This window comes from Nilaparvata lugens, chromosome 13, assembly GCF_014356525.2.
Source record: "Nilaparvata lugens isolate BPH chromosome 13, ASM1435652v1, whole genome shotgun sequence".
Taxonomy (NCBI): domain Eukaryota; kingdom Metazoa; phylum Arthropoda; class Insecta; order Hemiptera; family Delphacidae; genus Nilaparvata; species Nilaparvata lugens.
In genome coordinates this window covers 30,430,889-30,453,359 of record NC_052516.1, presented here as the reverse complement: position 1 = coordinate 30,453,359, position 22,471 = coordinate 30,430,889, and the positions used below count along the sequence as shown (strand labels likewise).

At 32.4% G+C, this 22,471-nt stretch overlaps 2 protein-coding genes across 2 annotated transcripts in view; one reads left to right on the top strand and one right to left on the bottom strand.

Moving 5' to 3' along the window:
• The window catches only part of LOC111050609 (dedicator of cytokinesis protein 3), a 135,856-nt gene that overhangs the window by 37,535 nt on the left and 75,850 nt on the right, over nucleotides 1–22,471 (top strand).
• LOC111050618 (innexin inx3) overlaps nucleotides 1–22,471 on the bottom strand; it is a 47,725-nt gene that overhangs the window by 17,377 nt on the left and 7,877 nt on the right. The window contains exons 2-3 of the mRNA XM_039440298.1: nucleotides 5,496–5,674; nucleotides 3,301–3,515 (exon numbers count right to left, since the gene is read on the bottom strand). Of these exons, the coding sequence (XP_039296232.1) occupies nucleotides 3,301–3,515; nucleotides 5,496–5,658 (378 nt within the window). The 5' untranslated portion in view covers nucleotides 5,659–5,674. The remainder of the gene's footprint in view (nucleotides 1–3,300; nucleotides 3,516–5,495; nucleotides 5,675–22,471) is intronic.

The window sequence follows — 22,471 nt, the reverse complement described above, 5'->3', positions numbered from 1 at the left end:
TGAAGAGGAGGAGGAGGAAAAGTCTCAATACCTCATATACAAGTTACAAGCTCTCATCGATTCATTTAAAATTTAAATCAGAAACTAAATACTGTACATGAGAATAGATGTTCATAACGCTTTGAATCCGGGCATGGTTCACATGACCTTGAATTCAACGCAACTTAATAAGCCGATAGTTATCTATTATAGCTTCCATCTTCGAACAGAGAAAACTCAGTTATTTATTATAGCTTCCATCTTTGAACAGAGAAAACTCAGAGGTCCACCTAGATGTACTCTATAAAGTTAATATTCTTGTAAGACAATCGACTATGAATTTGTAAGTGGATTTTATACTGAGTTAGTAAAGAATACCTTTCTCGGTTTATGGGCAATATTGTTGAATGGCCTTGAAAAATATCATTAATGAACCGTTCAAAGAAATTACAAGTTGTAAAATTTAGAAGTAGCAATTTCCTCCTTGACTTGCTTTTCACTTACAGACTACTGTAAATTTCAGCGTAGAAGATTATTTACTGGGTATTGTTTAATGGAAGGATTAAAAGTTGTATGATATTGTGATATTCTCAAAAAGTAGGCTCTAACATATTTCTCCTTCTTCTACCCTTGTTCTTTTACTTGTCACTCTCATCATATTTTTATTTTAATTTTATAATTCTATTTAGTTATATAATTTTATCATATTATTCTACTGCTTTGTGAGAAAACTTTTTTTTAAGGGTTTGAAACGTTGTGAGGGTTCGAAACCCTTTGGAATTTCAAAGGTTTTAAAACCCACTACTCATAAAATGTGAGATTTGTCAGATTTCATTGAAAAAATACAACAAAGTTCATTTTATAACATTACGAAATTACGAAATTCAATATAACGTAGGAAAGGTTCTACACTATTATGTCTACAGCGATGAGTAAAACTCAAAGTGTAATAAAAATCTTTCAGTTGGAAATTTCAGTCAGTTGAGAAATTAAAATAGGCTACTAGAAAACTTAATAAAAATAGATTAAACCCCCAGAATTCTTCAGGAAATTCAGGATCTATTTTCAAAATACGTTATCTTCTTTTCTAACAAATCATTGCTAATAAAAGCATAACTTCTAAACACAATGAGAACACTTTTAACAATAATCACAGAAACTTATGTATAAAACCGTTAAAACTTATCGGTTTGAAGCTATTGGAATATAACTCCCCGAAATATAATTTATCAATGTTTGAAATGAAGTAAATTTTGTGCTGGGAAGAACAATAACTTCATTGGTTCTATGGGAGTGTTCATTGTTCACACAGTTTCATCAGCTATTATGTGAACACTCCCATAAGAACAAATGGTACTCTATTTCTGCCCATCTGGGAAAAATTTCATTGGAAATAAGTGACTATCGTAAAGATAATGTCCTAGCTCTAGTAAATCTAGTGCCTTAGGGACAATATTTTAGTGGATAATTATTAATTACCGAGTATTGTGTTTAGGTGTTCCTATAATTTTCATATATTTTTCCTCTCCATATTTATCTCTTCAACTGGTTGCACTCTTGTTAAAACTCAGCTCAACATTCTGACCTTAAAGCCCGGTTAGCTGAGCTGTCACGAGAAATGCTGCAAAACTGGTTTTTAATATCATTATAATACAAGCGCGCTGGAATTTACTCAGTGTGCAGTGCTTCATTCTAATCTTGAGCTGTGTTTGTACATGCACATCACTGTAATGCATTTCAACAAGATATAGACTAATGATTTACTTCAAGATGAATTATGGGCCTATTCTGTCTTCGGGGTTCATCGTTTCCGTTAAAAATGAGGATTTCATCAATTTGGATAAAATATATTCTTGCAAGTCTACGAAGAATTATAATGTTTCTGGCTGAAATGAATTCCACAGCTGTATAGAAATGAGATGATATTGGATTGATCCAAATATAATTAATTTTTCATTGACAGTGTTTTGTTGATCATGCGGTCCTTTGGAATAATGCGATGTAGTGACTAAGGTTCCTACTAATAATGTCATCAAGTTTTTGAATAAGTTTGAGTGACGGCCTGAATGATAAAGCTGTATGGTAGATTGTAGAGAGGAAGATTTAAAATTACAGTGAGAAATAAAGTGAATGAATATTAGTCTCATCATATCCATGTTCAATGTGCAACTAAACTAAAAGTTATTTTTGGTCATTTTTAGTAGAATAATTTTCTTAAAAACTGATTTAAAATTTAGAATTTCTTGTTTTATTCAATCAACAATACCATGAAGAATTTATCCTCAAAATTTCATGGATTTATCTCTTACCGAATTTTAAAATTTAAATTTAAAAATCCACGATGTGAAAATAATCAAGAACTGAAAATTTTGTGAAGTGAACAACTACAAGACTTAACCTATTCCGGACTATGTGTAACCTTAGTTAAATTTGGGAGAGGAATAGCACAAGGTTACCTTATTTTTTCTCTCCCTATCATTTTTGATGATGTACTTGTTGTATGAATCAATAATAAATAATAATGATAAAATTTGAAATATGTCCCAGAAATTTGAACTTTGGGCGCTCATATTTCAAAAAGGAATGATCGGAAAAATTCCTGAAAAACTTTTTTATTTCAATAGCTTGATACAAATCGAAAAGCTTCGAAAAATGTCACCAGTAGAAAGTTTCCTTTCAGCCTTTTCACAGCCCACATACCTTGGGATGTGGATGCTTTATCGTGCTTTTTTGTTACTTTTATTATTTTTTGTCGCTCGGACGGTTCTATTAGAAGATTTTTGTGATCTGAATGAATTTTAGATGATTTCTGCTGATCTACATAAATTTATTAAGCTATTTCTTGTAAACTGGATCATTTTTTCACAAGATCTCGATCTTTACGATGTTATTTACTGATTTTGATGCTCTTATCTATTTCAATATTGCAGCATAAAAGCATGGCCACCTCTAATACAAGGCCCCGGCCTACGATATTGCAACGTCGCAGTGTAGGCTTAGAATCTAATACATGATTGGTGAAAAAGATTTTTCAAAATATCAGCTAATCTTTTTCACCAATCATGTATTAGATTCTAGGACTACACTGCGACGTTGCAATATCGTAGGCCGGGGCCTTGTATTAGAGGTGGCTATGATAAAAGGCTTCAGTGATGAAATTACAAAAAAAATCTTTATTAGGCGGAGTTAGGACTTCTAAGTCCTCTCTACCACTCAACCTCGAACTGATAGTGATTTCTTCTTTTTCTTGTAAACTGGATGATTTTGTAATAAGATTTTTTGCGATCTTTTTAGATTTTTAGCTGATTTTTGTACTCTTACCTGAAAGAAAAGCATGAAGGGAACCCACTGATAGTATGAGTGAAATCGTGTCTCGTCCTCTCCCTCCACGTATGGCGCCACCCCAGGATGTGCCACGTGTGTGCCCTGTGGCTTGTTTATGTGGTAGGGCAGTGTGAACGTGTGTGTTATCCAACAATACGTGTTTATCACATATGTCGGAATTGATCTGTCGGTTATACAGGAGATCGGTTCGCCTGCAGCAAACATTACACACAGATTAGATATGTATTTATTCAACAAAGACAAAAACACATAATCATAAAATGATTGAAAATGAAAAACCAGGCTTATAGCCCTTACTATTCCATTCCCGAATTTTGATTGAAAATTTGTCCAAAAGAGGTAATGATTCGTCAGCACTTTCAAACACTTTTTGGTCCCAGAATAATTACAAAAACTTTGAATTCAGAATTTATATAAAAAATTAATGAATAATTATCCAACTTCAATAACTCTAACTTTATATAGGATTTATTTTCAGAATTTCCCATAAAATCATGCATTTTGGGTTAATTACAAAAAAATGTTGGGGCGATTAGATTATCAAAAATACATAGACTACTTATTCGCTGAATAAAACTCTATTCGTATGGCTTTTTGTTGGAAGTGAGTTCCATTGATAAGATTCCATCCAGCCTTGTATCTGTGGCGTAACGCGTAATTCAATAACTGAAACTTTTTTGCTAAATAAAATTCTTTTCGTATAGCTCTTTGTTGGAAGGAAGTTCTCAACGAGAAGGTTTTATCTAGCCTGTTATCTGTGGCGTAATGCAGTAACTGCCAATGATAATCGAGATTAAAAATTATTACTCTGGTGATTTTTGTCACTAAATCACAGATATATTTGAGCCGGCAAATTACATAGAATATGACAAGAGCCGGAAAGCATTAGCTGAATTTTGAAAGCTGAAAATTCAATCATGTTTTGTAGTTGGAAGAATACAATTTAATCTATAAATAGGATGAGTATTCATCAACATTCCTAACATTATCTTCCTACAATTGAAAAATTGCTTGTAACGAGCATAAAGTGTTCATAGGCTACTCTACTGAAAGTTGAAAGTGTTGTTTTCATTGGTCGATTCTCTTAAGAGTGGGCGTGATTGGTATCAGTATCCAACCAACCAATGGCGTCACTCTTTTCAGCCATTTTGCCTTCTTCCATTTTCTTTTAATCCGCCATTTCCAACATGCATTAGTTACCCAATAGTATCATTGCTGGTAAAGATGTAGAAAATTTATGATCTAGTTCGATTAAATTCCATTATGTCATTTTCATCTATAGGAATGCAGTAAATTTCCAACAATTATTAGATATAATATAAAGACTACAGTCTTTCAAAACAGAGCTTATACAGTGCGGATTATAGCCAGCGAAGCCAGCTTATATACATGGTGGAATATATTCCTATACATGGCATTCTTCTATAAATGGTGGAATATATAATTGACCGAGCGAAGTGAGGTCTAAGATTCAAGTCGACGGTTTGGCATTTCTCTGAATGTTTAAATGTTTATATGTTGCGCATTTACGGCGAAACGCGTAAATAGATTTTCATGAAATTTGACAGGTATGTTCCTTTATACAAGGTTCTTGCCTAGTGGATACAGCTGCCTAGTGGACTATAATACTACCCGTTCAAAAACATAGAACATCTTGGAAATGTATCTTTCCATCAACGTTGTAGACAGTTGCAGCCAGACCTGATAACAGCGCTCACACTCACATTCCGGGATGACACGTTACCGTACAATAGGGCAGAAAGCTCTATGTTTATTCAGGATTTTTTCTAGACATTTTAAATTGATAAATTATTTATTAATTTTTGAGAAAACATAACCTCAGGTCAATGTAACTTACTGAGCGCGAGGTCTACTGTTCACAGAACCACTTGTATTTTCCATCCTATTGTTCAAACGCAAGCCTCGGTTTCAAGAGTAAATCATTATCGATGTAAAGGTGACGAAAGTATAAAAATATAAATGCTTGGATGAAAAAAATGAAGTTATCAACAATATAATTTATTATAAAAATTCTTAGTAGAATACAGTCCTCAGCGATATTGTTCCCAATAAGTATTTCATAGTGGAAAATATCAGTTTTATATTATTTTTCTTATAACTTTTATATAGTCTTTATAATCATAATTTTGTTATTAAAATGTTTGACTCACCAATGAGATTGTTGGCAGTAACTAGTACACAGGATACGAATAGGATAGCACTAGTTGTACGGTAGTGAAGTCTGAACACCATGTTGTCGATCACGGCTTTGTCCATAACATAGCGAAGCTTGATGAAGCTCGATACCGAGCTTGCTATCGCGAATACAGACATCTTGCTAGATGGTTATCTGAAACAAAGTAGAATAAAAATTAAATAAATGGCAGATAATTATATCTTGAAAAATATATCAGCTTCTCAAAAATTTTCTCAATAATTGGTGCAGAATTAATTTAGTAAAATACATAGAATTAATCAGTATTGAGTGAAGTGTCTTCACTTCAGGTGTTCTCAGACGTTATACTTGGAAAACTTAGATTTGCAGAATTTCAACAACTAAATTCAATCCATCTACCGCAATGTTATAAAACCACACATATATCGTCAAATTCTACAATTTTATTTGGTCTACAGCAATTTAGTTGAAAGCCTACTATAAATTAATACAAGGTTTATGATATTCGAAAACCAACTCGGGATAATGACTATAAGTATAAGATTCTATTATAAAAGAAGTCTTCATTATTCTCTGATTTCCAATTTGGGTTGTTTGTTCATTTTCTCCTATTTCGCTTTCTTCCTTTTCTTGTTGTTCTTCTCATTCTTCTCTTTGTCCTTCTTCTTTTATCACTCTTCTTCTTCTTCTACTTCTTCTTCTTCCTTTTTTCAGAATATTCTTCTTATTATTTAAATTTATTCTATTCTTGTCTGAAATTCTTCCAATTTTCGACTCAAATTCTTCTAACTATTTTCACCCTGAACCTCCACATTTGATCATAGTGTGTGATAAATATTATTATCACTAATAGTAGTTTAAAATTCATAAAAATGAAAACTCTAGAAATCTATTCAACAGGAACATTGAGATTTGAAAGGCAACAGGTTTTGTTGGACTTTGTAAGAGGTTTGAAATTTTCCCTAAACCTCCACATTTGATAGTAGTGTGTGATGGATATTATTATCACTAATTATAGTAGTTCATAATTCATGAAAATGAAAACTAAAAGACACTAGAAATCTGTTCAACAAGAACATTGAAGCTTGAAAGGCATCACGTTTTGTTGGACTTTGTAATAACGTGCTAAGAAAAAGATTTGAAATTTTTCCAAAAATACACTTCACGTTAACGATTTTCATGTGTTTTCAAGAATTTTAATGAAAGGCCCAATTTTGTATCATCTCCTATTTCGTGGTTAAGTGGTAGAGTGGACCACTTACTGCCCGAACTTCGCCTCGACATCAAATGAGAAAGTCATTCTATTCATTTTATTTGTAATAATTTTGCATTAACAAAGGAATAATAGAATTTGGTTCACATGTTGATTGGGATAGCAATGTTTAAAAACTGTCAATCTACACCCTCAATCGATTTTTGTTTTACAGAAGTTTGTTTGTAGTTTTAAATTTTATTTGAAATAATAGGCTTCTAGGCTATATCATGGTTATAAACAATCCTCAAATCTACGCTATAAATCGATATTCATATCGCATGAGGATATGAAATTATAATATCATGGTTATAAACAATTTCTGCATGATATTATTCTATATATTTATTTCATTAATTTACTTAATCACAAAAATCGAATAAATGATTGAGAGAAAATCAACAGGACAAACCCAAAACTGCTTCTCTCCTTAATTTTTATAGTTGATGTTATTTAATATTCGGACATTTTATGGTTGTGTTTACTGAAGCAAAACATGTGCTCTATTATTGCATGGGGAATGTGTTGTTTAGATGAGGATGTGTTCAATTACAGTGGCTGCAGTCCTATACTGTGTTACGTAGATTATGTGTGCTACAATATTTGCTAATAGCAGAACGTGTACCGTATGAATTCCAATGTCAATGTAGGTCAAGGATAAGGATCTGGATGAAATATATCTACTGAAATACAGTACTTGGATCTAGAAAGAAATTTGAAAATAGTTTGGACATTTATTCTAAACTATGATTCAGAACGTAGAATATAATAGAACACTATTTATTCAAATATGATATAATAATATAATTATTGGAACAGACTGTTTTGGGCTTAATGCCTGTAGTCTTCCTTGTTTTGTAATAAATAAGTAAATAAATTTAATAATAAGTAATATTTTAATGATACAGAATAATACGCCTAGGGATCATGGGTTGGTGACATTATTGAAGTCTGATTTGACGTGTTCTTCAAGCCTTGCAGTGTGTTGATGAATTGTATTTGATTGAATGCTCGATTGTTTTTATTTATTTATTCAATCATTCAGAATTACACAACTTTCAGAAGAGTACCACAGGCTTACGCCCAAAACGGTTCCAATTCTAATTTATACAACAGTCCAAATGTAGCTAGGTTATGTGTCACTCATTCTCCTATTACACATTCAATTTACAATTCAAAACACACAAAAATTATTTTTAAATTAAAAATACTTCAAAATTGAATTAAATCAATCACAATTAATTAGAAAATTTCAAACTTTGAAAAAACTATAAAATTTTGAGACCGAAAAGACAAACACACTTATATTAATAAATGATTAACAGTTGATAAATAATATTTAAATACTTAATATTTTGCCCGTTCATCCAAATAGTCATTTGGGATTTTTTAATTAAGCGCAGGCAACTAGAGATTATCTCTAACTAGATAATCTAACAGTACCGTTCGGTTTTATCGGCTCTGTGATAAATTGAAGTACCGTACAGATTATGAAATCCTTTTAGTTGTTGCTTATAAAGTATACAGTCCTTTATTCATTGGATGGGCAAACTTCCACACTAGTGAATAATTCATCAGTTATCAAACATTGGATTATATTGAAAACTGTAATGCTTTTCAACTTATCTAAAACACAAGATATTTTCCATCATATTTCTACATTTCTTGTCAGATCCAGTGTCAATTTTTGTCGATTTTGCAAAATTGATCATACTTTTGATTACTTTCAACTGACTTTATCGAATTGAATACAACATTTTTTTTACATTGGATCTATAAATATTTGAACAAATTTTGCAGAATAGATTACACTATTGAACTTGATGACTTATTGATCTCTTTTATTTATTTTCAAATGCAACTCTCTACGAGTATTCTAAGCCCAGTGATGATGAGGGAATGAATAATAAAACAGTACAAACGTTTCTATTTGTGATGATTTAATGAATGGATCAGAAATAGAGAGATGGTGAATAGATGTAATGAAACCTGAGAACGAGTACATAGCTGATATAAAATGAGAGGGAAATAGAACCTGAATTTCATTGACTTGATTGAGTAGAATATTGAAATCTTCTACAACCTTATCTTAATCATAAATATATCACATTTCTTTAGTTGTCAAACCTACTGCTGATTTTAGTTGGTTTTCCCCGTTTCAAATATATCTGACTCTGTCTGACTTGTATGACTAATGCTGATTTCAAAATGGCCGCCAAGCCATTAACAGGAAACAGTGCATACCTGTTGCATTAGCAATTCTCTGCACACCTAGTTGAGTCAAATACCGTTGGACATTATTTCAAGAAATCCATGGGTTTGGGAAATATGCGAACCAATTGCTTAACCGTTTCAAGTTATGGACAATAACTAATACAGGGAGGGGAGAGTAAGAAGAAGGGGTATGTGAGTGAGTGAGTGAGGAGACGAGAGAGAAAGAGAGAGAGATAGACTGTAAGGGGAAGAAATAGCGAAGAGAGAGGAAAATATAGTGTGGGGTGAAGGAGTGTGTGAGGGGGGAAAGATTGATTGATTGAGTACTTTATTTATGTAGATTACAATATATACTGGCTTATACACTTATATACAATAGCTTACAATACAGCAAAATTATAGATGAATTTACATAATATAGACTAAGAAAATAATTATTGAAAGTATATGATATGAAAAAGTAATTTGTAATATAATAACTATGGATAATTATATTGTTATGCATCTACATAAATTGGCGGAGCTTTGGACATATCAATGTCCATTCTTCGGAAAGAATATTAAAAATATTCTCCCCACTAACTCTCTACCAAATATAGAAAGATAAAGAAAGAGAGTGATGAAGAGAGAGTGAGTGACCTTTTTAATGAGGGATGTAACATGATTGTTACGTTATCTTTATAATCCAGTTGGTGAAATTTCACTGTAGATTGTTTACAAATAGAATATTAGAAATAAGAATAATCAACGATAGAAAATTATCATGGTAGCTAAATGATTATAATGCATATTTAAGAAACATGCAATAATTTACACGATTTTCTTGATTTCATGTACATAAAAATTTATTATTTTATGAAAGGAGAAATACTTTCAATAATCTGCTATTGGCCTACTGTCCAAGTGAAGTGAAGAGAGAGTAAAAGAAGAAGATAGAATAAAAAGCAGAAAAAGAGGAGATTGAAAGGACAATGAATGAAAAAGATTGGAGAAGACGAAAAATACAAAGAATATAAAGAGGAAGAAGGGGAAAAGAAGATAAAGAAGGAAGACGATGAAGAAGTTGAAGATGGAGAAGAAAGAATATGATGATGAAGAATGAGACGAATAAAACGAAGAGGAATATAAAGAGGAAGAATGAGGAAAAGCAGATGATGAGGATAAAGAAGGAAAAAGAAGAAGAAAGACGATGAAGATGGTGAAGGAAGATCATGATGGAGAAGGAGACGACAAAAAAGAAGAAGAATACAAAGAGGAAGAAGGAGGAGAAGCAGATGATGAAGATAGATAGAGAAGGAAGAAAATGAAGAAGAAAGACGATGAAGATGGAAAAGGAAGATCATGATGGAGAAAGATACGACGAAAAAGAAAACGAATATAAAGAGGAAGAAGAAGGAGAAGCAGATGATGAAGAAGATAGATAAAGAGAGAGAAAAAATAAGAAGTTGAAGATGAAAAATAAGAAGACGAATAAGAAAGTGTAGACTGCACATTCTAAAGTGGAGTAGGGAGTTATACAATACTGGCTGCCCAGCAACTAGAAACAGGCAGAGTTGAATATTATTCAAGTCAGGTCCAATTGAATTTGTACAATAGAAGAAGCCTTCACTGACTACACACATTATTATTACTATATAATATTAAATACAGTGCATACCCTATATCACTATAGGGACACTATATTATCTACTCCTTTGGCATAGAGAGTGTTACAGGTGTATGACTATATATTGTCCTTCGACTGTGGGCTATAGTATAGACAAAGAGGTGCAATCAGATGTAGTGAGATTCACTTTGAATTGTCAGCATTCATTGTATAAAACATCAATGCTCCCCATCCAACTAATGCTGACAGTTTAGAGTGAGATGTGATTAGAGAGCGAGGTCGTGGGTTCAATAGCCAGGTGGATTCTTTGAAGCTAGCCACTTCTACTTGTCATTTCTATATTCCTTCTCGGGTTTCTTTTCTTTCTCCATCATATTCTACTTCTCTATATTTGCTATTTCTATTCTTCTACTCGTTTTTTCTCTCTTCCTTCTCGTTTTTCTTCTTATTCTCTACTATCTTCTATCTTCCTAATATCTGTAAATGTTACCATAGGCAACAGCCTTGTAACAATTATCAATAAATATATCCTATCTTATCTTTATCTTCTATCAGAGATAAGGGAAGATCTAACAGAATTCTAGAATTATATTATGCTAGTTCTCTACCTGTTATTTCTCTACTGCAAATACCTCCTTCTCTTTTGCTATTGGTTCTCCTCTTTCTCAGTTACCTTGTCTACCTTTCTACTTGGTATATCTCTATTTCTACATCTATCACTACTGCCTCTCCTCTTCTGCTAGTTCTCTATTCCAATTAAGGTTTGTTTCGGCGTTAAGCTGTAAACCTTTTCGAGTTGTATTATTATTTTCGTGTATTCTCAATAAATAAATGAATAATCAAATTCTCTAGGATCTAGGAAGTACTTTTTTGGTCATCTTCACCATAAATCTCTCCTGCTATTCATTCCATATTTCCTACTTCTTCTTCTTCTCCTTCATCTTCTTATAATTATCCAATTTTTATTTTACATTTGCTGTCTATTTGTTTCTGCTATCTTGTTTTCTCTTACATCTTCTTCTTTTCAACTTCTTTCTTTTTATCTTCTTCAAATTGTTTTCTTTTGCTTCCTTTCTTCCTTGACGTTTTATTTTGTTGTTGTTTTTCTTCATTATCATTTTCCTAAATGGAAGACATTTTTGCAGATTGTACTTACTATTGTCTTTTTTCTGTTTAGGGCTACTTGTAATATAAATAGAAATACAAATCTCAGTACCCTTTTAAATTATTTTATCACAACATGTTTCGGACATTCATGTCATTTCCAAAATGGTAATAAAATAATTCAGAAAAGGGTACTGAGATTTGTATTTCTATTTATGTACTCACTATATTTATTTAAAATTCAAAACTCTTTCCGAGCTGGAGACTTTGAGAAGTAGCCTAAATAAATTGAAGGCAAAATAACACTGAGAAATCGGAGCATTTGGACAGAAATTGTAGAAAAGTTGAAGGTAGAAGAATAAACGAGAAAATGTGAATAAGGAGAAAAAAGAATCTCACAGAGGAGGAGAATGCGTAGAGTGTGGTAAAGATGGTGGAAAAAAATTAGATTACAAAAATGAAAAGTACAGAAGACAATTGGATGAGAAGACATAGAAATTGATTGAGCGATGAAAATGGAGGAGAAGATAATTATAGAAATAGGAGAAGCATGAGAGGAGAAGAGAGAATCGAATAAGAAAGAATTGTAATTAGAGATCAAGAGATGCATACAATCAACCTGAAGTGAAGCTGTCAGCAATCCTTATTTAAAAACATCAATGCTTTCTATTCAATCAATGCTGACAGTTTAGAGTGAATCTCATTATATCAGTAACAAATAGAGAAGCCATCCATTCCATAACATGCAATGTTGGTTTAGTTTTCTATTTGGTTGACCTTGATAGAGTGAAAACTAGAATCTGCCGAACAATTCATAGAGTGCTGTCTATAATTATTGTTACAATATAGCTTTCAAGTGACGGGTTGAGTATTTAATGACGCTTTATCAAATTATGAGAATGAAAACTAGAATCTGCCATAGAGTGTGCTATCTATAATAATTATTGTTACAATTATTATAGTTTTCAAGTGACGGGTTGAGTATTTAATGACGCTTTATCAAATTATGAGAATGAAAACTAGAATCTGCCATAGAGTGTGCTATCTATAATAATTATTGTTACAATTATTATAGTTTTCAAGTGACGGGTTTTTTCTTTTCATTTCTAGGGTCATCTTCATCAAAACCTTGTACAGTTTTCAGTACTCTATTCCTTCCAAGTTTTCTTCTTCTACTTATACTTCTTCTTTTTCTTCTTCTGCTGCTCTACTTAGTGTTTCTCGTCCTTCCTTCGTCGACTCAGCTATCTGCTTTTTGCTAGTTGTTCACTTTCCCAATTTTCATCTACCTTTCTTCTATAGCTGTAGCCTATTTTTCTGTTTTATTTTCTCTTTTCTCTCAGTTTCCTTCTACTTTATTGTATCTTGTCCAGATAATCAATACTTTCTTCTTATTCTTCTTCTTAGTCTTCTTTTATTGTAGTATATTTGTTTCCAGTTCCTTGTTTCCTATTTATTATTTCTCTTTCCTCAACTTCTTTCTCTTATATTCTTCAAGGTAAAATGACAAATTGACAAGGAAGAAACTAGAAGATTCAGGAAGAGATTAAGTGTAAAAAGTGGTGAAGAAGGGTGTCATTTGTGAGTGCGATACTTCAAATGTGCTAGTATTTCAACTTTTCGTCATTTGGGTTCATTATCTAAAAATTATCAACACATTCCAAGTAATATTGATATATTGCCCTCCAAGAGCCAAAACCCAACCTCCCTAATCTTTCCTTCTACTTTATTGTATCTTGTCCAGATAATCAATACTTTCTTCTTATTCTTCTTCTTAGTCTTCTTTTATTGTAGTATATTTGTTTCCAGTTCCTTGTTTCCTATTTATTATTTCTCTTTCCTCAACTTCTTTCTCTTATATTCTTCAAGGTAAAATGACAAATTGACAAGGAAGAAACTAGAAGATTCAGGAAGAGATTAAGTGTAAAAAGTGGTGAAGAAGGGTGTCATTTGTGAGTGCGATACTTCAAATGTGCTAGTATTTCAACTTTTCGTCATTTGGGTTCATTATCTAAAAATTATCAACACATTCCAAGTAATATTGATATATTGCCCTCCAAGAGCCAAAACCCAACCTCCCTAATCTTTCCTTCTACTTTATTGTATCTTGTCCAGATAATCAATACTTTCTTCTTATTCTTCTTCTTAGTCTTCTTTTATTGTAGTATATTTGTTTCCAGTTCCTTGTTTCCTATTTATTATTTCTCTTTCCTCAACTTCTTTCTCTTATATTCTTCAAGGTAAAATGACAAATTGACAAGGAAGAAACTAGAAGATTCAGGAAGAGATTAAGTGTAAAAAGTGGTGAAGAAGGGTGTCATTTGTGAGTGCGATACTTCAAATGTGCTAGTATTTCAACTTTTCGTCATTTGGGTTCATTATCTAAAAATTATCAACACATTCCAAGTAATATTGATATATTGCCCTCCAAGAGCCAAAACCCAACCTCCCTAATCTTTCCTTCTACCTTTAAAACGTAATTTACCATTATTTTAGGCTATGTTCATACACTAGACCAAAACCCAACCTCCCTGATCTCTCCTTCTATCTTTAGAACCTAATTTACCATTACTTTTAGGTTATGTTCATACACTAGACCAAAACCTAACTTTCCTAATCTTTCCTTCTACCATTAAAACCTAATTTACCATTAATTTTAGGTTATGTTCATACACTAGACCAAAACCTAACTTTTCTAATCTTTCCTTCTACCATTAAAACCTAATTTACCATTAATTTTAGGTTATGTTCATACACTAGACCAAAACCTAACCTCCCTAATCTTTCCTTCTACCTTTAAAACCTAATTTACCATTACTTTTAGAACCTTTTAGGTCATGTTCACACACTAAACAAATTGAAATCTTACATATCTGAGGCACTCTCGTGGATAAGATAGAAAAAGAAAAAGGAGAGAATAACAAGATAATTTTAAAAAAGGATGGAATTGTAATAAGAGATCAAGAGATCAAATAATCAACCTGAAGTGAAGCTGTCAGCAATCCTCACATAAGAACATCAACGCTTTCCATTCAATTAAAGCTGACAGTTTGGAGTGAATCTCACTCACTCACTATACCAGTAACAAATAGAGAAGCCATCCATTCCATAACATGCAATGTTGGTTTAGGTTTCTATTTGGTTGACCTTGATAGAGTGAAAACTAGAATCTGCCGAACAATTCATAGAGTGCTGTCTATAATTATTGTTACAATATTATTATAGCTTTCAAGTGACGGGTTGAGTATTTAATGACGCTTTATCAAATTATGAGAATGAAAACTAGAATCTGCCATAGAGTGTGCTATCTATAATAATTATTGTTACAATTATTATAGTTTTCAAGTGACGGGTTGAGTATTTAATGACGCTTTATCAAATTATGACGAAGATTTGTATTTTAAGGTGCAGTTCCAGGTTTCACTGAATACTAACAGGTAACCCGTGTTCCGCAAGGGTCTAATTAAAAACTTGAAATCTTGAAAAATTGAAAGTAGGCCTATAACAATCCTCAGTAAATAAAGGATCTATTTGCAAAATTTCAAGTTAATCAGTCCCATAGTTAAGACGTCATTCGTGGATTTCCTATCCCGTACGTGTATAAGCCAGTTCTTTCCTTTATTATAGTATAGATTACCTAACTCTTGGCTTTCCATATTCATTTATTTATTGGATAAATCAAACAAATAATACAATATTCAGAATAGATAAACAGGCTATTGACCAAAACCTCTCCCACTTCTTTAATTAGGTCTCATTTTTCCTTGATTCAGTAGTTACAAACCTAGAAAAACTACAAACTTCCATGTTTCAACTTCTACTTCGATAACTGGTCACGCGTAACGTGGGAAATTGAAAAATGGAGTCTAAAATGTGTGAGAAGTTTTGAATAGAAGCACGAATATTCATTTTTAATATTCCTACTTTTTTGTACTTTTACTATTTATAATGAACTATTGTAATATTTTGTTATGAAAACAATTTTTGGTAGAAATCCTGTATGCTTTCATGTTTTCATAAATAAATGAAATTATGCTATTTTTCATATTTTATTCCGTTTCGTGCTAAAAAATTAAGATAAAGAGTAGAAACTCAATGATTTTTCATGCAAGCTCTGGAGTGTAAAATTGTACGACCTGTTACTGTAAAATGAAATCCTTTGAAAGAAGGTTTGGCTTAGCTTGCTAGGCTCAAATCTGTGCGTGAATCCATTCTGCCGTCCTTGAAGGAAAATTAAGATTCTTTGAAATCCTCCAGTGATTAATTGAGTTTAGATGCAATTAGTTTATTCGTAGAAACTGATTAGTGATGCCACAGTATAAATTACTGGAATTTATTAAATTTGGGAGACTAGCAGTAGTAGTTTAGTTAAATCTCAAACTTAGAATCTTTGAAATCCTCCAGTGATCAATTGCAATTCAGATGCAATTAGTAGAAACTGATTATAATCCCACAAATTGAATTACTGGAGTTTATAAAATTCGGGGAACTTTAGTGTAGTAGTTCAGCTAAACCTCATAATTAAATATTATACATTCAATAAAATTAGATTAATTCTTCTAGTGACACAATGCATCCTCTAAATCTACAAACTCAAGTTCATTTTGTGAAACTATTATCTATTCTTCCATAAAAAATAGTTGCTGTTATAGAATGTATCCTCCACGTTTACAGTACTTCAAACTGAAATTTATTTGGTGAAACTATCAATTCTTTGAGTTATAGAATGTATCCACTACATCTACTTCAAACTGTAATTCATTTGTTGAAACTATTAATTATTCTTCTTTTCATAGAATTTATCCTCTACGACGTCTACTTCAAACTAAAATTTATTTGATAGAACTATCTATTCTTTGTGTTATAAATGTATCCTCAAACCTACTTCGTACTGAAATCCATATATGGTAAAACTATTAATTCTCCTAGTTATAGAATGTATCTTCTACGTCTATTTTAAACTGAAATTCATTCAGTGAAACTCTAGTAATTCTTCAAGCTGTATCATCTTTATTTGAATGCTTCCAACTGTAGGCTTTACCACACCATCAAACTACGAGGCTAGTTTCAGTTCCAAGTGACTGCTTGACTTGACCTCGCTTGAAATTTAAACTGCCTTCAACTGAACATAATGCAGCTAGATAACTATATCTTGCCTATCTAGCTAGCTCCCATTTCTATATAATAAATCTATAATAAACCTCGCGTCAGAGAAAACTTATTATTTTATTCTATGCTCGTGTGTATTGTTAACTCTAAAGGTGCGTACAGATATACGCGCCGCGAACATGAGCAATTCACTTTTAATCAGCTGACTATATCTGTATTTTCACAGAAACGGTAATTTACAGATATAAAAAGCTTGGCATCAGCTGATTAAAATTGAATTGCTCATGTTCGCGGCGCGTAAATCTGTACGCACCTTAACAATATCAAATCTATGCAGAATCACGGAAATGGAAACCTGTATTGTTCTCTACTCCGTGGTAGAATATAATAAAGGAAAGAATAATAAATTATTGGCTTATTTTACACGTTCGAGATAGGAAATTCACAAATGACGCATCATCACATCTGAACTACTGGACTGATTAACTTGAAATTTTGCATCTAGATTTTCAATTTACCGAGGCAGGATCTAGGCCAATTTTAAATTCTGCAATATTTCAGTAGGTCAAGTTTTCAGTTTGTCAAGTTTTTCATTAGACCCTTGCGGTGTGCTCGGTTTACCTGATAGTAATATAATAAAGAAAATAATCGGTTTATACACGTGCGGGATAGGAAATTCACGTCATCACGTCTGAACTACTGGACTGTTTAACTTGTAATTTTGCATCTAGATTCTCAATTTACCAAGGATGGTTATAGGCCTATTATAAATTCTTCAAGATTTCAGTAGGTCAAGTTTTCAGTTTGTCAAGTATTCAATTAGACTGTTGCGGAGCTCGGGTTACCTGCTAGTCTATAATAAACTTTTTCCTACAGATACCCTGAAAAGTGACCATCTGTGCACTGATTGCAGGCTGCAAAGAATCACTTTTCCGCACTAGTGCGCAAAGTGAGTACTTTGCGTACTCCAGATTTGCAGCATGACAACGCAAAATACTTAGCAGGTTATATGGAGCAACAGTGCAGCAAAATCAAAATTAAGTTGGTAACAGTGAGTGGGCTGCTATAGTGAGCAGAGGTGCAACGAAGCACAACGCGCTAATTATTAAGTAGATATTATAACCAAGGACAACGACAGCACAGTGCCACCACAGCACACACCACACAGCTGCCCCCCGCCATTCAAACACTACTACATTATTCAGGCAATTTTACCCATAATTACCCACTTTTCATATTCAATGGTAACTGTAGGAAAAATTTAATGTGAAATACGTGCGCAAAGTTCGTTTGCTGCACTCAAGAAACCATTCCGCCCTCGCCTACGGCTCGGGCGTAAACGTTTCTTTCGATGCAGCAAACTGTCATTTTGCGCACTAGTTGCACAAATAACTAATGTTGACTGGGAGTTGAACATTTTTTAATGCTCCAAGCAAATAGTCAACTAAATTCAATGATTCAGAGTTACTCCGGCCAAACAATTCCGATCAGACATTGTCCTCTATTGAAGTCAAGTTTCACGATCAGCCAATCAAAAACCTCAATCGATTGTTAGTAGTGTAGTTGGTATTAAACTCACTGAAATGGAACTTTCACTTTTTCGACTGTAGTTGCTAACAAATAAAAGACCTAGGAATGTCGATTGAATGTCTAACAAATGACGACTATAGTGAGGTCCACGTTATAATGGCAGTGTTTGCTTAGCAATGGTATTGCTTGTCTGTCATTCAACAAAGCAGATAGCGCTATCTCTTTCTCGCTTTGCTCTGTTGCCAGATCGTAACAATTTAGAATAATTGATAATTGATTAACGAAATATTTCATCTTAATCATTGAAATTCATTATGAAATTATTGAAAAATATATTTTCTGAAAAATATATATCCTTGTAATTGCTATCCTTGGCTATCATTCAATAAAGCAGATAGCGCTATCTCTTTCTCGCTTTGCTCTGTTGCCAGATCATCTCTTAACAATGTAGAATTAATAATTAATTAACAAAATATTTCATCCTAATCATTAAAATTCATTATGAAATTATTAAAAAATATAATTCCTTGTTTAATAAAATATAATTGATTATTTTAAACGAGAATAAATAGTTAATACTACATAAATAAACCTGTATCAGCTACCGTCTATAGAAGGCATTAACAAGACAGAGAATCGGCAACGTTGTTCTGCTATCTTTCTCCACTGCCATTATAACGTGAACCTCACTATAGCACAGAATATAAATACAGCAGTTTTAGAAGTTTTCTCTGACTATAGGAATGTCGATTGAATGTCTAACAAATGTCGATTAGGCATTCTAATTTAGTAAGATTCATTTCAAACCGTCAACATTGATTGAATGGGAAATATTGATTCTGTTTATGAAAAACTAGCAGTTAACCCGTACTCCGCAAGGGTCTGTTTTAAAACTTTACAAACTGTAAACATGACGTAATGAAATATTGGAGAATTGAAAATATGCCTATAATCATCCTCGGTTAATTAAGAATCATAATGCAAAATTTCAAGTTGATCAGTCCAGTAGTTCAGACGTGATGATGCGTCAAACATTATTTTCCTATCCCATACGTGTATAAGCCAGTTCTTACCCTTTTTTATAGTATAGATTAACTTATAACCAACTGTTAGAATTCTCAAGAATGAATAACAGAAATGCTTCCCATTTAACCAATGCTGATGCTGATAGTTATATTTCTAGATGGAGCTCACTACATATAACCAGAGAAAACTCCTATAATTGTAATTCTGTGATATAACACTATAGCCTAACTATAGACATTAACTATGGAAACCATGACTGGAGTTTCAGTTATATGTATAGGCCTGATATTACTTATGTGAAGATAAGTTAAACTTTGGAAAGTAGTATCGTTATATCTATAGGCCCGGTTGCACAAAAGCCGGTTAAATTTTAACCGTGATTAATTTCACGAGAACCAATCACAGAAGACCTTCTTGAAAAGACGGCTTCTCTAATTGGTTCTCGTGGAATTAATCACTATTAAAATATAACCGGCTTTTGTGCAACCGGCACATATTAAGGTATCGTTGAACATAGATCAAACGCCTCAACTGAATGTTTCAAGGTTGCATTCCTTTATTATTTTCTAGTGAGGTGAAAAGGAGATTATTGGTGGATATACCATTATTTTCTTCTTGGTGGATTGATTGGAATGTGAAAATTGGAAATTGAAAAATGAATACCTACGTGAACTACCGGTTCACTAATTTTTGCATCTAAAATTTGAATGTAAACCCTGATAGACTATATAAGATTCGAACCCCTCCAGTATTAAACCTATTTAAACCTGTACTAAATAAATAGAATAATGAACTAAATTATAACCGATTAAAATAATTCACTGTTCAAACCTACATCCGAATTAATTTGCAACATCAAACGAATTTATAAAATAAATCCAGTTTTGAAAACCCCTAAATGATCAAACCTATTCAAATCTGTACTTAATACAAAAATAATAATAAACCCATTAAAATAATTTATCTGTCAAACCTAAACCTGAATAATGAAACTTCATTATTGCAACATCACACGGATTTATTCAAAGTTCCAATCCAAGTTGAAGTAATTCAATATAATTTTTAAGCACTTGCAATAAAAAAATTATTTCATCATTATTTTATTTCATTAACATTTTATTTCATTATACGTATTTGTATTGAATAAATGGATTTGTATCTTTAAATAAGTATCTTTCAGTTGTATGAATTTCAATATAGAATCAGCATTCCAATCCTACCTTAATCATATTCAAATTGATATGCACCATCATATTCGAAGTAGGCACTTTTAAAAGTGTGCTTAGTTCCAATTAGAATATTGCAAATAATGAAGAAGGTATGAGGAGTTGTATGACATTAATTTTTATCGCATCTGAACAATAACGCATGAATAAAACTAATAGATTATAGACGGAAGGTCAATGACGCCACTGTGACATGAACTGTGAACATTGAAGCGGGTTTTTTGTGCTTCAATTGACTATCTGTTTTAGATTTACATATTTCATAGATTAACAACTCAAGTGGAAATAGGTTGCACATCTAGAATAGAAGTGGGGCTTGAAAGTACAGTATTGGATCGGTCCTTAGTTATTGGGATATCTTGAACTGATATTTATTTATTTATTTACAAAGGCAACTCTTCACAATTATTTCAAGCCCAGGTGATGATGAGGGGATGAATGAGAATACTGTACAAACTTTCCTATTTGTGATACGAGTCCTCGAGAGGTTTGGAAATAGATTAGAAAGAAAACTGGCTCTTGATGGTCCTATGGTTGATCATACGCTAATTTAAATTTAGAAGTGGGTGGTTATGGTTAATACTACTGTACAATGAGGTAAACCGGGGATCAAAGTAATGTATAAGTTTTTACGCAATTCACTTCGTCCTACTTTGAATTTGTGCTCAAAATGGGTGATATTCATTTCATCCTGTATTTCAGTTTATCCTCCAATTCATGTATTCGTTCTTTGTGTTTATTATCAAAACATTACGAATAATACCAACATATTGCCAATTGAAAGCAACAATCTAACCTCCTCAACCTACCCTTCTACTTTTAAAACATGATGAGACTAGAACCTTCTAGGTTATATTCATCTAATTCTAAATGTTATTCAGAAGAACTGAGATCTTCCCCTCGAATTATCAATAGTTCTAGATCCAATTTTAATCCTTGATCAAAATCCTATAGTGTGGTCCACGTTATAATGGCAGTGGATAAAGATAGGAAAATGGCGATGCCGATCCTCTGCATTAATAAATTATATTTCTACACTGTCAAAAACATAATTGGCATCGTTGTGGGCCTAGAAAAGGATAGTACCACCGGCTTTGTCGAATGATAGACAAGGATAGCAAAATCAAAGTTGAACATATACTGTCATTATAACGTGGACCTCACTATAGAGCTGCTTCACGTTCTGACTGATATAAGTTACAGAAAAAAGCTTGTTCAATATAATATGATTTTTTATTTTTCTGATAACTACGCGGAAATTACAAATTTGTTCACACTACTTTAATTACAGCAGACAACCACAATTAAGGAGTCATGTTTAACAACAGAAACGTGTGAAAACTGTAATAACTGTCAAATATCAATTAGCAATAGTTTTCTGACAATACAACAACATACTGAACTGAACACACGTGTGGAGAGAGACAGAAACAGGAGAGAAAGAAGAAGAAAGTGTAGTGATAGTAGAAAAAAAGAGAAGAAGATATGGTTAAGGGAGAGGGGAAAGAAGAACAGAACTAGTAAAATTAGTACTTGTTGGCAGTCATTACATGATAACAGCTCACTTAAATGAAATAATTACTCTGAAACATGTTGACTGGTACTCTGATTGTACGGTTATTGCTTTTTAAACCTATGTTACGTTTTTCCTCCACCTACAGTTTGTTACAAATCAGAATCATAGTTTGTTTCTCTAGATCTAATTTTAGACTCACTTCAAATTAGTGGAGATTTTTTTATAATTGTCACTACTTGCAGAGATTACAAAACGAAATCTACAAAGATTAACGAAAATTTGTTGACGAAATTTGGCAGTTCTAAATTATGTAACAGTTAAAACGGTCAAATGTTAACGTTACACTGTAAAATGACAAACGACTTTGAAAAGAGATGTAGAATTGGAA